The 14,727-nt window shown below is 33.6% G+C and overlaps 1 protein-coding gene across 1 annotated transcript in view; it reads right to left on the minus strand.

Annotated features, from left to right (window-relative positions):
- The window catches only part of TENM2 (teneurin transmembrane protein 2), a 982,382-nt gene that overhangs the window by 868,818 nt on the left and 98,837 nt on the right, over window positions 1–14,727 (minus strand). Inside the window, exon 3 of the mRNA XM_053222896.1 lies at window positions 2,073–2,147. Coding sequence (XP_053078871.1) covers window positions 2,073–2,147 — 75 coding nt within the window. The remainder of the gene's footprint in view (window positions 1–2,072; window positions 2,148–14,727) is intronic.

Consider the following 14,727-nt stretch of genomic DNA (forward strand, 5'->3'; position numbering starts at 1 on the left):
GGAAAATGCACTGAAGAAATGCACTTCAATGCTATAAGTGAAGAAAACCTTATAAATAACACCAAAGCCATGGTTTATGTTATGTACATTGATTATATTAGGGCCAGTCCCTATCAATCATATCCCCAAACTTATGACATAACTTAACTCCTCTATGATACTCCAAATACATGATGTTATTTCTTAGCTTTCATTTTTAAAAAGCCTTAAACAGCTGTTTGCATTAACCTAGTGTGACTTTACTTTGTAATAGACATATATTTTTATTCTGAGGTTTTACTTTCCCTTCTTTACTATATGTTGATGTTCCACAGCCTTCTTTAGCTGTGTAAATGGGACCAAACCCAATTTTATACATAAGTGTCTCTGAAGAGTGAAACCTATTCATTGGAGAGCTAACCCAAGCAAAATTTCCTGTGGGAATGGGGTAACTTCCTGCTACCTGGGTAGGAAAGAGGGACATCCTTACTGTCACCAGCATGGTCCCAAATGCTGTTCTGCCCAGTGTACTCTGTTCCAGTTTACATCCTCGGTAATTAGGTATTGTCTCATAATTGTACAGTAAAATGTATATTTCCATTTTGGTAGTATAAAACAAAAGTTAAGTTCAGGTATGTCTGATATTAAAATACTTTTCTATTTTTATCATCTCATTCTTAAGTAAACTAAATATTAACATTCTCCCATCTTGTTTTTAGAGCTCATGTTTGCTCTGGACAGGCATGAAATATAAGGCTTCCTTTACCTTCAATAAAAGAAAACACGTCAAACTAAAACATACATGTTTTTATTCCACATGTGGGAATTTTAAGCTATATGATTCCATTTGAAATGGAGTGTGTATGCATTAAGGCAACTTTCCTGATGGTTTTCCCACACCTCATTATCTGGAACAAGCTTCAAAGACCTCCTCAGGAAAAGAGAAACATCTGTGAGAGGAAAAGAAGCCTCAGTTTTCAGAGCATCCCATGTGCTTTTCAATCTTGAAGTAATAGGCAATAAGCCTAGGGCATGGAAATACATGGAATAAATATAGTCTCCCTTCTTTGGTTATCAAATTTACTTGATGATAAGAAATTAAAATATTATTTTTCTGTTAAAAAAACTTGAGATCATCATAAATTAGTTAAAATTTGCATAATTTTTTAAAGTAATCACAAATGTTAGAAAAAAGTAGAGTTCAAGAGTTTCAGCTTTAAGCATACAGCCCCAAAGCCACAAACAAACAACACTGTAAAGAAAATTGGAGGTATTGTACTCAATTCACCAGGAAAAAGTAACCAAGTTCACACTGGCTTTTCCTCTAAATTCAGAAAAATTTTCCTCTAGACTACTCAAAAATATTACCTTCTAAACGCCTCATCTTCATCTTCCAGTAGGACCACAGTCCGCCAATGTTACCCATTTCTCACAATTCCTAGTTAGGTGCTTTTTGTCCTCAACTAACTCAAAGAATAGGAATCCTATTCTAAGTATCTGGGACAGATTCTGGACCAAGCCTTTCCCAAGTGTGCTGGCTTAACATATGAAGCCAGTGAGCCACATACACATTGGAAAGGAAAAGCTGATCTATCATTTATTAAATCAGTCAGCAAATATTTATCGTTCCTGGTGCTGTGATAGGCATTGGGGATATAACAGGGAGCCTTATAAAAATGGAGCCCATGACATTTACAGTATAATCGGGAAAGAGACATTAATCAAAGAATCACATAAACAACGTACAATTTATAGAGTGATAAATACTATATAGGAAAAGGACAAGGAGCCATGAAAGGTCATCCTGTGGTCCAACTGTTCATTCTTTTACAGCTTGCCCAACAGATGTTCAGCTAGTGGTGGACTCACTAGTTGGAGGGCCCATGAATTTGCTCCATGAAGTTATCAGGCCCCCTTCAGTTTGCTCTTACCATACCATTCCCAAACATTCCTCTATATACATTGATTTCAGACAAACATTTTTCATGTAGTTCGTCTTACAGTACAAAACCTTCGTGTCATACCCTTCAGCTCAGAATGTAAATAGTATAGGGGAATTTTAACACCATGCCAACTTATTGTTTTGCACTTACTTTGCTCATTGATGGAAGGTTGATTTTGCTTTAATTCATCTTGTATAATTATGTCTTTATTAAGCTCCATGGCAGCTTTGAATGGAAGAGAGAAACTAGTCATTGTGTGATTCTCCAAGCTAAGATTTCTAGTGGAAAACAGTCAACATTTCTTTCCTTCTTTACTTTCTTGCAGAAAGATAGAAAGAGTCATAATATTTCAGTATTCATGAAATACCTTCCATCTGCCTCTAATCTCTCTGGTATCACATTAAAGTGGGAATGTAGATAATGTTTCAAACTCATTTCATTTCAGGTCTATGTTTTATGGTTGCTACTAATAAACTTCCCAGTGTGGCCTCATACTACATTATCAAGGCCAAAGTCACTATCTATAGATGAATGATTGCACAAAACCTGTATTTACATCATGGAATTTTAGTATAATTTAAGGTGTTGGGAGAGAACCCCAATGTCTAAAAAATTGTTAGGTGGATCAAGATAGCAGAACACAAGTGTTTAAAAATAACTTTCTTGAGAAGTCTCTTCTACTTTAAGTTGTCTTTTTCTTGATCATAATCTCAATGTGTAACCCAGATCCTCTCCAAAACTTTTTTAGAGATAAATTTGGCAATAGATATCAAGAGTCATCCATTGACCAACTAGTTGTGCTTGGGGACACAATTCAAAGGAAAGATATGCCAGCACATTGTGATCATGGCTTTATTTTCTAAGTTTTTACCAACTTCTCACACTTTGAAATAACCTTTAACTAGGAGAAGCACATATGTCGCTAAGTCAGAATTATCATGTCATGGTAATACCAGGGAATACAAATAGCACTGGAAATGTCAGCCTTTGAACAGATTTTCTACTATGAGGGCAGGAAGATAAAAGTTAACTGTAGTAATAGAGGAGTACAATATAGAAAACTTTTATTATCTAAATATTCACTATGCAAGTCCCCTGAATTTAAGAGATGAAATTCTACACACAGAAGTAAGAGTTACTATGAAAACATGAAAGCAGTCACTAATGAGCACTTATAAAATTAATCCCCTCCATCCCCATCCACTTACTGCTAGCATCTCTTCTCATATCAACCACCATATCAACGTCTATGTCATCAGGTAGTTAGTGATAACAGAAAGTAATATGGTGCCAATGTGAGATTAAGTTGTAAAGCTTGTGAAGATGCAGATTTCCATGAAGTCAATAAAAGTGAGGCTAAAAAACACTAGGATCATAAGCAAGGCCACATAATTACCATTATCTAACAGAATTAACCTGTTAACAAGAAAAACTAGAAACACATGTTGGCATGGTGGATTCTTCAAAAGACGACTTGACAGACTTCCAGTTCTGGATCAAGATAAAATTCCTCACTTCTCTCTACTTCTCCCACTAGGTGCAGCTAAAAACCTCTGAACAGTACATATAAAAACACATAAAAAGAGTTTAAAAAGGGTTGAGAAGAAGATAGACCTATTAGGATCCTGAGACCTGAGGAAGGATATGGTTGTGAGTTCCCTGGAGTTTCTTTTTGCCTTATATATCCCAGACCTGGTGTTGGAGAAATCTGCAGATTAAAAACACCAGTGCAAGCAGACAAAGCCCAGAGTAAAGCCTACTGTAATTAAGGGTCCTTTCTTACCTCCACAAACACCTCAGGATGGAATCGAGTAGTAAGCCAGAATTTCATCCTTAACCAGTAGGAATAAACCTTCCCAGACACCCCACACAAAGGTGTTATTGGTGGCTATAAGGGGATCCTGGACTTCTATCTCCACCCAGTGGGGTGGTCATGAAGCACCCCTTCCTCTCCCTGCTGGTGTCAGAGAAGAATTAATGTTAAATTTCCTTTCACCACCACTGAAGGATTTGTGGAGGAACTGTAGTAAAGAGGTGCCCTTCTCCCTCTAAACCAAGTTGGTAACTTCAGAGTCGTAGTGAAAAGTCTGAAAACCCCACTCAGCTCAGGGGCAAGAGAGCATCACTTCTCAATCCTGCCTTGTCAAAGTAGGCCAAGTGAGGGACTTGGACCTTCCCCTCCACCTGGCAGGCAAGCCTCAGTGTCTCATTTTTCCCACTGGCTTGGTAGCAGAGGAGTCCTGCTGAAACAGAAGATTTAAATAAGATCCAGAGTTTCAAAACATAATAGCCAGGATACAATAAAAAAATCACTCATCATACCAAGAATCAGGAAAATCTCAACTTGAATGAGGAATGCTAATTATTTAAGTAAAAGGTTAATGAGCAGTCCTTAGGAAAATTAATGAATTCATCAATTTTTTTTTTGCAAAATTCAACTCTGTGATTATGATGCAAAATTCAGTGTAAAGTGAAAGATGTATAATATAGTCATGCAATTTTGCCATAAAATGTGCATATTATGCCTCCCACAAAAATTGTTATTCTATATCCTTTTGAATAATTATAGCATAGTTCGAATAATAAATTGTATTAAACATAAATCAAATATACTTTTGATAATCAGTTTTATTTTCTGAAGACAAAGTTACAATAAATTATCTTTACTATTTAATATGAAATATTGATTCTTTTTAAAAATTGAATCCATTTTTAAGTGGCCTTTTTCTAGCATCATTTATCCTAAGACAAAGAAAAATCTCTTGTAAATAAACATGGGTCACTTTTCCTGAGCAAATGTTAGAGTCTACATTTTCAAGTCAGAAATGAGTATAAACTCCAAATTTTCTAACAAGTGTTTAAGAAAAGGATATAAATTGCAATGTTGTAGTTCTTTTTTATCACAGGAAATGAAGTAATTTTATCTGATGCCTTAAGCTTTTTCAGCAAAAAGTTATCAAATAAAATATAGCAATTATAAGTGATAAAACATAACTTTTAATTTTGATCAATCAAAATGTATCAGCAGATTACTACCTTATATGTAATATCGATACCTTACATTGAAATTTGAGCAATGATTGATATGCACAAGCTAAAAAGAATAATCACTTACCAAAACTTTGCCAATACTATCTAAAATATTATTTTCAAAGTCTAAAATCTACATATCTGTATATGCATTGATAAAAATTTTGAAAACTAGTGAAGAAACTACTTATGAATTTTAATGTTTTATACTTGTGTATACTAAAATTCTTCACATAAACTCCTTCTTAATGCCCTTCTAAAGTTCATCTGATTTTACATATTCAGATATTTTCCCAAATGTTGACGAAACTATTCATGAAAAGTCCTGTGGCTTAAAACTACAGAGTAGGTATACATGCATTATTATTCATAAAAAAAATTAAGTCAACTATTTAGAGTTCAAAAATGCACTTTAAGAATAATTTTTTTTACATATAGCACTAAAATGTTAATATTTTGAGATTTCTAAACTTTCAGATGAATTATGGGCTAGATGGGTGATGGGTACTAAAGAGAGTACTTGTGATGCACAGTAGGTATTGTATGTAATGAATCATTGTATGTAATGAATCACTAGGTATTGTATGTAATGTATTCAACCTCGGAAGCCAATACTGCACTGTATGTTAACAAACTAAAATTTAAATAAATAAAAAAAGGGGGAAAAAATCTCCATCTAAATGCATGATGTGTCACAACTTTCACAATTTTTAACTAGAATCATCCCCATGTCAATAAACTCATTCTAAATCAAGGAAACATCAAAATGGTTAGGGGAGACAGGAGAGTTTCCAATATCCTCCGTTTCTCTGTATGCTTTGTGACTTCAAAGTGAAAGGTGAATGTGGCATTCTCCTCTGGTATAGTGGCATTTTCACTGTTCCAAACTGAACAAAGCCCAAATTGGAAAACCCAAAGCAGCTACAACAAAAGGTTCTGCAGACCAACTGCCAGTTCATAAATAGAAATGAAATACCCAGTAACCTAGCTAGTTGGAGACTCCTTTCTGCTGATGAAAATTTCAACAAAACAAAACAGAAAACCCAATTCCGGTATTAAAAACTATGCAAATCAATTGTCTTAGGTAACAGCATTACAAAGGTGTACAGTCATCTGACCTCATGAGACTCTGCCTCTTCAAACAAATTGCTTTTAGAGAGAGAAAATAAATAAATAAATACAAGTCAATAGTGAGTTAGCAGTAACGGTCTGGCTGTCCTATGTTTGAGAACAACTACCAGATTAGCTTACATTTACTGAGGACCTCATGGTGTGGCAGGCACTGTTTTAAATGCGTTCACATGCAATTTTCAAATTAATTAGGACAGCAGCCCTATAAAATTGTCACTAGGTAGGCTAGGGTTAAAGTGGAAATTCCTGAATTTGTTTAAAAAAAAGTGCTTGTTGAACACAAATTCTTAGAATTATTTCTTCAGATGAGTCCTCATTTTATGCATTTATAAAATAAACATAAAAATAGCACCTACCTTCATAGGGTTGTTGTGAGCACTGAATTAGACAACGCAGTTATAAAAATGCTTCTTAAAACATTGCCTGCCACAGAGTAACCTTACAACAAATATAGCTATCATGATGATCATCAGCTTACAGAAACAGAAACTTTATTTTTTTTAAGGGTTAACATTTTCTATTTTCTGAGTTGATTTTACAAGTTTTGGAACAATCAATATTTCTAGGAATCTGCTCATTTCATCTATATTTTCAAATGGATTGATACAAAGTTATCAAATATTTTTGAGTCCTTTTAAATTTCTGTTATACTTGTAGAATATTGTCTTTATTTTCATTTTTGACATTACTTATTTGTGCTTTCTTTTTTTAAAAATAAAAAAATGAGTATAGTTGCCACATTAATTTCAAATGTATAGTATAGTGATTCAACATGTCTAGTGTTATGCTCTGCATACCAAAAATGTAGTTACCATCTTTCACCATACACTATAATTATATCATTGACACTATTCCCTTTTTGTATCTTTTATTCCCATGATTTATTCATTCCATAATGGGAAGGCTGTATCTCCCTATCCCCTTTCCTCATTTTGATCATCCCCTCTACCCCTTACCCTATAGCAACTATAGGTTTATTCTCTGTATTTATAGGTCTGATTCTGCTTTTTGTTTGCTTATCTTTTATGGGGGGCTTTAAATTCACACATGAGTGATATCATATGTCATTTGTTTATCTCAGTCTGATTCATTCATGTCTTCTAGACTGATATATGTTGTCACAAATGGCCAGAAAAAAACCCAACTCATCCTTTTTAATGGCTGTATAATATTCCTGTGTGTGTGTGTGTGTGTGTGTGTGTGTGTGTGTGTGTGTGTGTACACACACACCACATGTTCCTTAGTAGAAATACCATATGATCCAATAATTCTACTACCGGGAATTTACCCAAAGAAAATGTAATCACGAATTTTAAAAAATATATGCACCCCTATGTTTACTGCAGCAGTATTTATAGTAGCCACGACATGGAAACTACCTAAATATACACCAATAGATTGGTGTATTTTCTTTATTTTAACTGGATTTTCACCAATGACTGCTTTTGTCTTTCAAAATACACATTTTTGCTTTTCTGATTCTGTATGTTTTTTAGTTTATTACCTTCTACCCTTATATATACAAATTATTCTTTTCCCCTCCTTTGAGTTTATTCAATGATTCTTTTCCATATCTTTAAAATTTGAATCTTTACATCATCAGTATTCAGCCATGCTACTTTTTTATTATGAATATTTCACACTATAAATTTTTTTAACCACCACTTTTACTATATTTGTCAACTTTTGATTCATAGCATTTTCATTGTTGTTTAGATATAAACATTTTACATATCTATTGCACCTATTTATTAAGTTTCCAAATGTATTGTGATATGTCATATATATTTCTGTTTTTGACTTCTAATTTAATTCTGTTTGCCTAGAGAGCAAAATTTTTGTTACTAAACCTTTGAATAATTTTGAAACTTGTTCTATAAACTGATAAACTTTTTACAAGTATTTTCTATGTATCTAAGAAGAATACATGTTCTCTAATTACTGAGTGAAAGGTTCGATATCTGTCAATTCAACTAAATTATTAATCATGTGTTCAATTCTTCTATACGGTAGTAATTCTTCTCTATGATTTGCTGTTTGCTTGTCTTATCAATAAATGAAAGATGTATGATAAAATTTCATACAATAATTGGTGTTTCTTCCCATAGTTGTATCACTATCTGCTATTTGTCTATTTAAGGCTCCATTATGCTAAGTGTATATAGGTTTAGAATTATTACAGATTTCTGATAGATTGAATATTTTATCATTAATATACAGTGACTATCTCTAATAAACATTCTTGAAATAATATCTGATTTTAATATCAATTATATTTTAAAATGAATTTGTCCATTTCATCCAAATTACTATAGTTTATGACAATACCTATGAATATGTGTAGGATCCATAACAATATCCCTTATTTAATTCTTGATTTGGAGTATTTGTGTATTTTCTCTTTTATCTTGATCATTCTTGCTAGGGATTTATCAATTTTATCAGTTTTTCAAAGGACCAGCTTTTGTATTCAGTATTTTCTTTTATTGTTTATTTTCTGTTTCTTTGATTTTTGCCCTTGATTATTTTTCTTTACTTAAGTTCAGGTTTTATTTGCTCATTCTTTTCTAGATTCGTGAGGTAGAAATATAGATCACTGACTTAAAAACAATATTTCTTAAATAAACAAGCAAGCCTATATACTTTCCCTATTCACCTGCATCCCACAAATTTGAATGTGTTGTACATTATCATTAAATTCCAAATATTTTTTAGTTTCTCTTGTACGTCTTTGACACATGGGTTACTTAGAAGTGTGTAATTTTATTTCCACATATCTGGATTTGTCGAGATTTCTTTTATTGATTTCTCACTTAAGTACTTGATGGACAGAGAACAGATTCTCCAGAATTTCCTCTTGAAAGTCATTGAAACTTACTTTGTAGCTCAGAATATAGTATATGTTGCTGAATGTTTCACTGTAAGATAAAGTATATTTACAGTTTTATGTAGTGTTCTATAAACATCTATTTGGTTGAGAGGAATAACAGTGTTGTTCTATAGACCTTTACCAATAATTTTGGTATAGTTCTTCAATTAGTTACTGAGGAAAAGACTGAATCTGTAAGGAAGTATTTTTTTTTCTTTCTCTTTATACTTCTGTCAATTTTCCCTCCATTTCTTCCTCCCCCTCCTGTACCTCTCCCTCTTGTCTTTTTGAAACTGTTATTAGACACATATATTTTTACCTCTCCAGGGTGAATTAACACTTTTATCAATTTCAAATATCCATCTTTTTCTTTTGTAATACTTCTTGTATTAAAGCCTATTTTCCTGATATAAAATAGTCAAGCCAGCTTTCTTAAGTTTACTGTATGCAGTAAACATATCATACATCTATTTCTGTTCCTTTACTTTCAACTTCTCCGTGTCTGTATTTAAAGATATGTTTTTGTGGACAGCATGTATTTGGGACTTGGTATTTATCTGAGAATCTTTTCCTTTTAATTGGTGGTACAGCCCATTTATATTCATGTAATTATTGATATGGCTGGATGTAGTTTCATCATTCTGCTGTGTTTTTCCTATCTGTCCCTTTTTTGGTCATTCCTTTCTACTTTCTGTCATTTTCTTTCCTAGCTTCACTTGAGTTAATATTTTTTTAAAAAAATTCATTTTAGTTTTTCTATTGATTTTTAAGCTATCTCCTCACATTATTATTTAGTGGTTACTTTAGGGATTACAATATGTATGCTAGGTCAGTCTACTCTGAATTCTGATCTTATATGCTGTTCCTTCAATTTCTGTGAATTCATAATTCCTTTATTCTAAAAATTTCTCAGCCATGACCTCTTAAATATTTACTCACTTGTATACTCTTCATTCTCTTCACTAATTAAACTAAGTATTATCCTCCTTCTCTCTACATGTCTCTATTATATTTTTTAATCTCTTTACTTTCTGTGCTGTTTGTTGCTAATTTCTTCTTGCTATTTTTTCCAGTTGACTAATTCTCTCTTTAATTGTGCCTGATCTCATATTTGCTGTATGAACTCAACTATTATTTCAAAAATTATGTATTTCATTTATAAAACTTATATAGCTTTTTAAGTATTTCTGTTCAGTTTTTCTATTATCTTCTTACTTGCTAATTTGCATATTATACATAGTTAAAAGTATGGATCTAACAAATCATGTTTTAGAACTTCAAAGATCAAAACTGGTTGTTAATTGATTTGCTTGCTCTTGATTATGAAGGTCAGTTTTCATATGAAATTAAGTATATTTATTTTAACTGACATTGGTTTAATTTTCAGAACTCATAAGGGCCTCAAATGAAGATTTTTTTCCTTCCTGAAAAATTTGCCATTTGCTTCTCTCTAAGACATGTGGTACTATTATCACATATCTCTTTCAGGATTTGGTTAATGCAGGAATCTTAGTTTCATGTCCTCCTTCTTGTTCTAAGTCCAAGGTCCAATCTCCTAAATGCAGGTCTGATATCAGTGCTTGCTCTCAGTGAAGACCCACCATGAGCATGCAGTTCAATCTTCAGATTTCTGGTTTTAGCTCATTTTTGATTTTTATTTTGTTTTCATTTAGCTGCTTGGAGATTTATCTTATTTACTGTGAGGACTATATTATTGTTGTTTGGATCAGGCTACTTAATATTCCTATGTTTCAATTATCTCAGTTATAAAATGGAGGAAATTATAGCACTGCTTGCCTCATATGGTCATTGTGTCAACGACACAATGGAGTATTTAGAATATTCCAGAATAAAATCAAAAGTCAATAAATATTACCTATTATTATTATTACTATTATTATATTACTAGTAAGTATAAAAATATGAAATGATGGGCATGATTCCCTTTAAAAATTTTTTCTACCTCTATACAAACAGAATACTCTCCCAGTTAAACGACATATATTTAGATATATTTAATGTTTATTCCATTAAGTAATATAACATTCTGCTTTCGTAAAGGAAAACAGACAATACTTGCTATGTCAGTAGAGAAGCTACCAACATTAATTGAAATTTTGACAAAGACATGACATTTGCATTCTCAGCACTCATGAAGGTCCCTGTCTCCATCATGCACTTTGTTTTGAAAACATTTTGACTTTCCCATCACTGAAGGATTATTCTAGATCTCAAGAGTTAATTAACTCATCTACAGTCTGACATCTAATGAGATAGATAGATTGCAGTCTACCATCAGGTGAATATATGTATAGCAGACATTTTGCTTCAGTAACTAATCAGAGTCTACTCTGTAACCACAAATATTGGGGAGAAATGTTAATGATATACTCTTGTTTGTAAATCAATTCCTTTAAATCAACTGCTTCATTACCAATTACGATTTCGATACTTGTCTAAAACCATGTTAAGCATCCCACCACAGAGCTTGTAGAGAATGCAAGACCATAGTTTCCTAGTGCCTGTTAGCATCATTAAACAGGGAGAAGATAATTGAAACTGAATCAAGAGTATTCTTTTTCTTCCTTTCCCACCTTGCTTCCTGTGTTCCAAACACATGTTGTAGGTTACAAGTACATGTAAAGCCTTAATTACATTTAGCATCTGGCAGCTGTTGACTTACAGAGAGTTGTTGAGTCACATAAACTCAAAGTCAAAAGGAAATTCAGGAATAGAAGGCAGAAGCTTGCTCAGTGGAGTAAAAAAAATCTTATGTTATCACAGCTGAAATACTCTAACCATCAGCACTATTATGTTCATGGTGTGAGTGGGTGACGCTGTAACTAATCAGTTTCAGCAATACCAGAGACTAACTTGCCACTAAAATACATCATTCCCAATGTAGTTAGAGCCATCAACCAAAGGACCTTATAAGCATTGCTTTTAATATGAGATGGATTCACGCAATGGAGACAACAGCTTTACAAGGATTTCAGCATATCTAGGGGCATCAACTGATGACTTTTTTTAAAAAAAGATCTTCCAACCACTCAAAAGTGTCACCAAAGTTAGATGTGCCAAGTAATTTAGTTCATACACTGTTTATTTTGGGAAGAAATAAGTCTCTTGAGAACTAGCAGTAAGAGAGATAGAAACCTTTAATACTGGACACCATTTGCCACACATTGGCAATTGTATGAGTAGAGAATTATCAGAAATAACAGGTATGGTCTTAAGATAGTCCTCAAAATGTAAATGTCAAGTTACAAAAGCATAATAAGAAAAATATAATGAGTGCTGTATATTGTTTTTAGACACATATATACTAACAAGATAAATTTGGACTAAAAAAACATACACCAAATTCTTCATAGCAATTATTTCAGAGAAGAATGCAATGGGGGGGGGGTGAATAGAGGGAGGAAGAGGATTTGAAACAAATTTCACAAAATATTAACACTTGTTAATTGCAAGGGATGAGTGTTTATTGTCTGTACTTTTCTGTGATTTAAAGGCTTTTCTCCCCCCCTAAAAATTAAAAGAATCTAAACATATAAGTCTTGGACCAGTCTACTTATATCCCATTATTAAACATATTTACAAATCATATTTTTTTCTATTAAGTCATGTCATTCAAAATTTTCATGGTTACATTTTGAAATAAACTACAAAGAAAAGCCTCTACTTGCATGCCAGGAATAAAGTTATGAAGCAAAAGTAAATGCAACCAATGGATAAGTAAACTGTGGTACATCCATACAATGGAACATTTTCAGGAACAAGAAGAAGTAAGCCATCAAACTGTGAAAAGACATAAGGGAAAGTTAAATGTATATTACTAAGTAAAAGAAGCCAATCTGAAAAGTCTATATACTGTGTGATTCCAACTGTATGACAGTCTAGAAAAGGCAAAACCATGGAGACCGTAAAAAGATCAGTGGTTGCCAAGGATTGAGCAGGGAAAGATGAATATGTGGGGCACAGACAACTTTTAGGGCAGTGAAAACACACTGCATGATATTGTAATAATGGACACATCATTTTACATTTGTCCAAACCTATAGCATTTATCACATCAAAACAGAACTTTAATGTAAACTATCAACTTTAGGTGATAAAGATGTATCATTGTAGGTTCATCAATTGCAACAGATGTTTATTACTCTGGTGGGGAATGTTAATAATGGAGGATGCTATGCGTGTTGGGGGGGTGGAGGGAGGAGGTATATGGTAAGTCTGTTCCTTCTAGTCAATTTTGCTGTAAACCTAGAATTGCTCTAACAAAATAGTCTTAATTTTTTTTAAAGAAGTAAATGCAACCAAATCATTATATGACAGATATATAAACTCATGTACTTTTCTCCCTAGGAGAAAGACTCCAGATCTGTGTGTTTTAAAAATACGTCAGAAACACATAATCTAGAACTTGAATCCCTATTCCACCTACTTATGGTTTAATGATGTCCAAGTTAATTCCCTGACCCCTGATCTTCAGTCTCCACATCTATAAAATAGGTTTAATAATATCTATATTCATAAGGCTATGGAGACAGCTAACTACGTGGGAGCAAACACAGGAATACATGAGAGGGGACATAAACATAAAAGAAGAAAATCTAGCAAGTAGAACAAAGATAAAGAGCCTCATTCATTCATTCATTCATTCATTCATTCATTTGATCACTATATATAAAGTGCTTACTAGCTGCTAAATCTTGTTCTAAAGCCTTGGGATATATCGGCAAACAGAAGAGATATGTATCTCTGTCCTTATGAAGCTTATATTTTAGCTGGGACAAATAGAAAATAAACAGTTGACATTATGAATAAGTTAAGTGGGGGCCCCTGGGTGGCTCAGTTGGTTAAGCAACCGACTTGGGCTCAGGTCATGCTCTCGTTACCTGTGGGTTCGAGCCCCGCATCGGGCTCTGTGCTGACAGCTCAGAGCCTGGAGCCTGTTTCAGATTCTGTGTCACCCTCTCTCTCTCTGCCACTCCCCCACTCATGCTTTAAAGATAAAACATTAAAAAAAAAGAATATGTCAAGTGTGTAGTGTCTTCAAAGGTGTTAAGCGCTATGAAAAGAAAACACAGAAAGTAGAGTGGTGAAAGTCTTTTGTATTTTGAATAATTTGATCTGGTAAGGCCTCATTGAGAAGACGACATTTACACAAAGACTTGAAGAACTTGAGAGAGTCAGTCTTTCCAATACCTGGGGCAAAAAGGAAACCATCAGTGTAAAGGGCCCAGGCAGGAATGTGCTGGTAAGTCCCAGGAGTAGCAAGAGGAACTCTGTGGCTGTAAGGCAGTGAGCAAAGGCGCCATCTTATAAGAAGGGGTCAGAGGGTTAAGGACAGCTGAGCCCCAAAGGGTTTGGGAAGTGATATTAAGGACATTTATTTTTACTAAGGACATTTATCATTTGGGGGGAGAGAGGTGATTTGTCCAATTTTCATTGTTAAAGAACTGGTCTACTGGGTTAGAATACTTAAGGAGGGGAACAAGAACAGAATCAAAGGGACCACCAGAATGCATTTGTGAGAGACGATCATAGCTCATTCCAGGTGCAAGAAGCAGAACGGTGGGCAGGGCGGGATTTCCTAATGGACTGCATGTAGGATATGGTAGAGAGAAGTTGAAAGTGACAATATTTTTGAACTGAAAATCAGAAGGATGGAGTTGCCATTAATTGTGATGAGGAAGACACACACAGAGAACAAGTTTTAATCCTGAGTATCTGAGTTTGAAATGTGTATAGTGCATACAAATTGAGATG

This window comes from Acinonyx jubatus, chromosome A1 (assembly GCF_027475565.1).
Source record: "Acinonyx jubatus isolate Ajub_Pintada_27869175 chromosome A1, VMU_Ajub_asm_v1.0, whole genome shotgun sequence".
Classification (NCBI taxonomy): Eukaryota; Metazoa; Chordata; class Mammalia; order Carnivora; family Felidae; genus Acinonyx; species Acinonyx jubatus.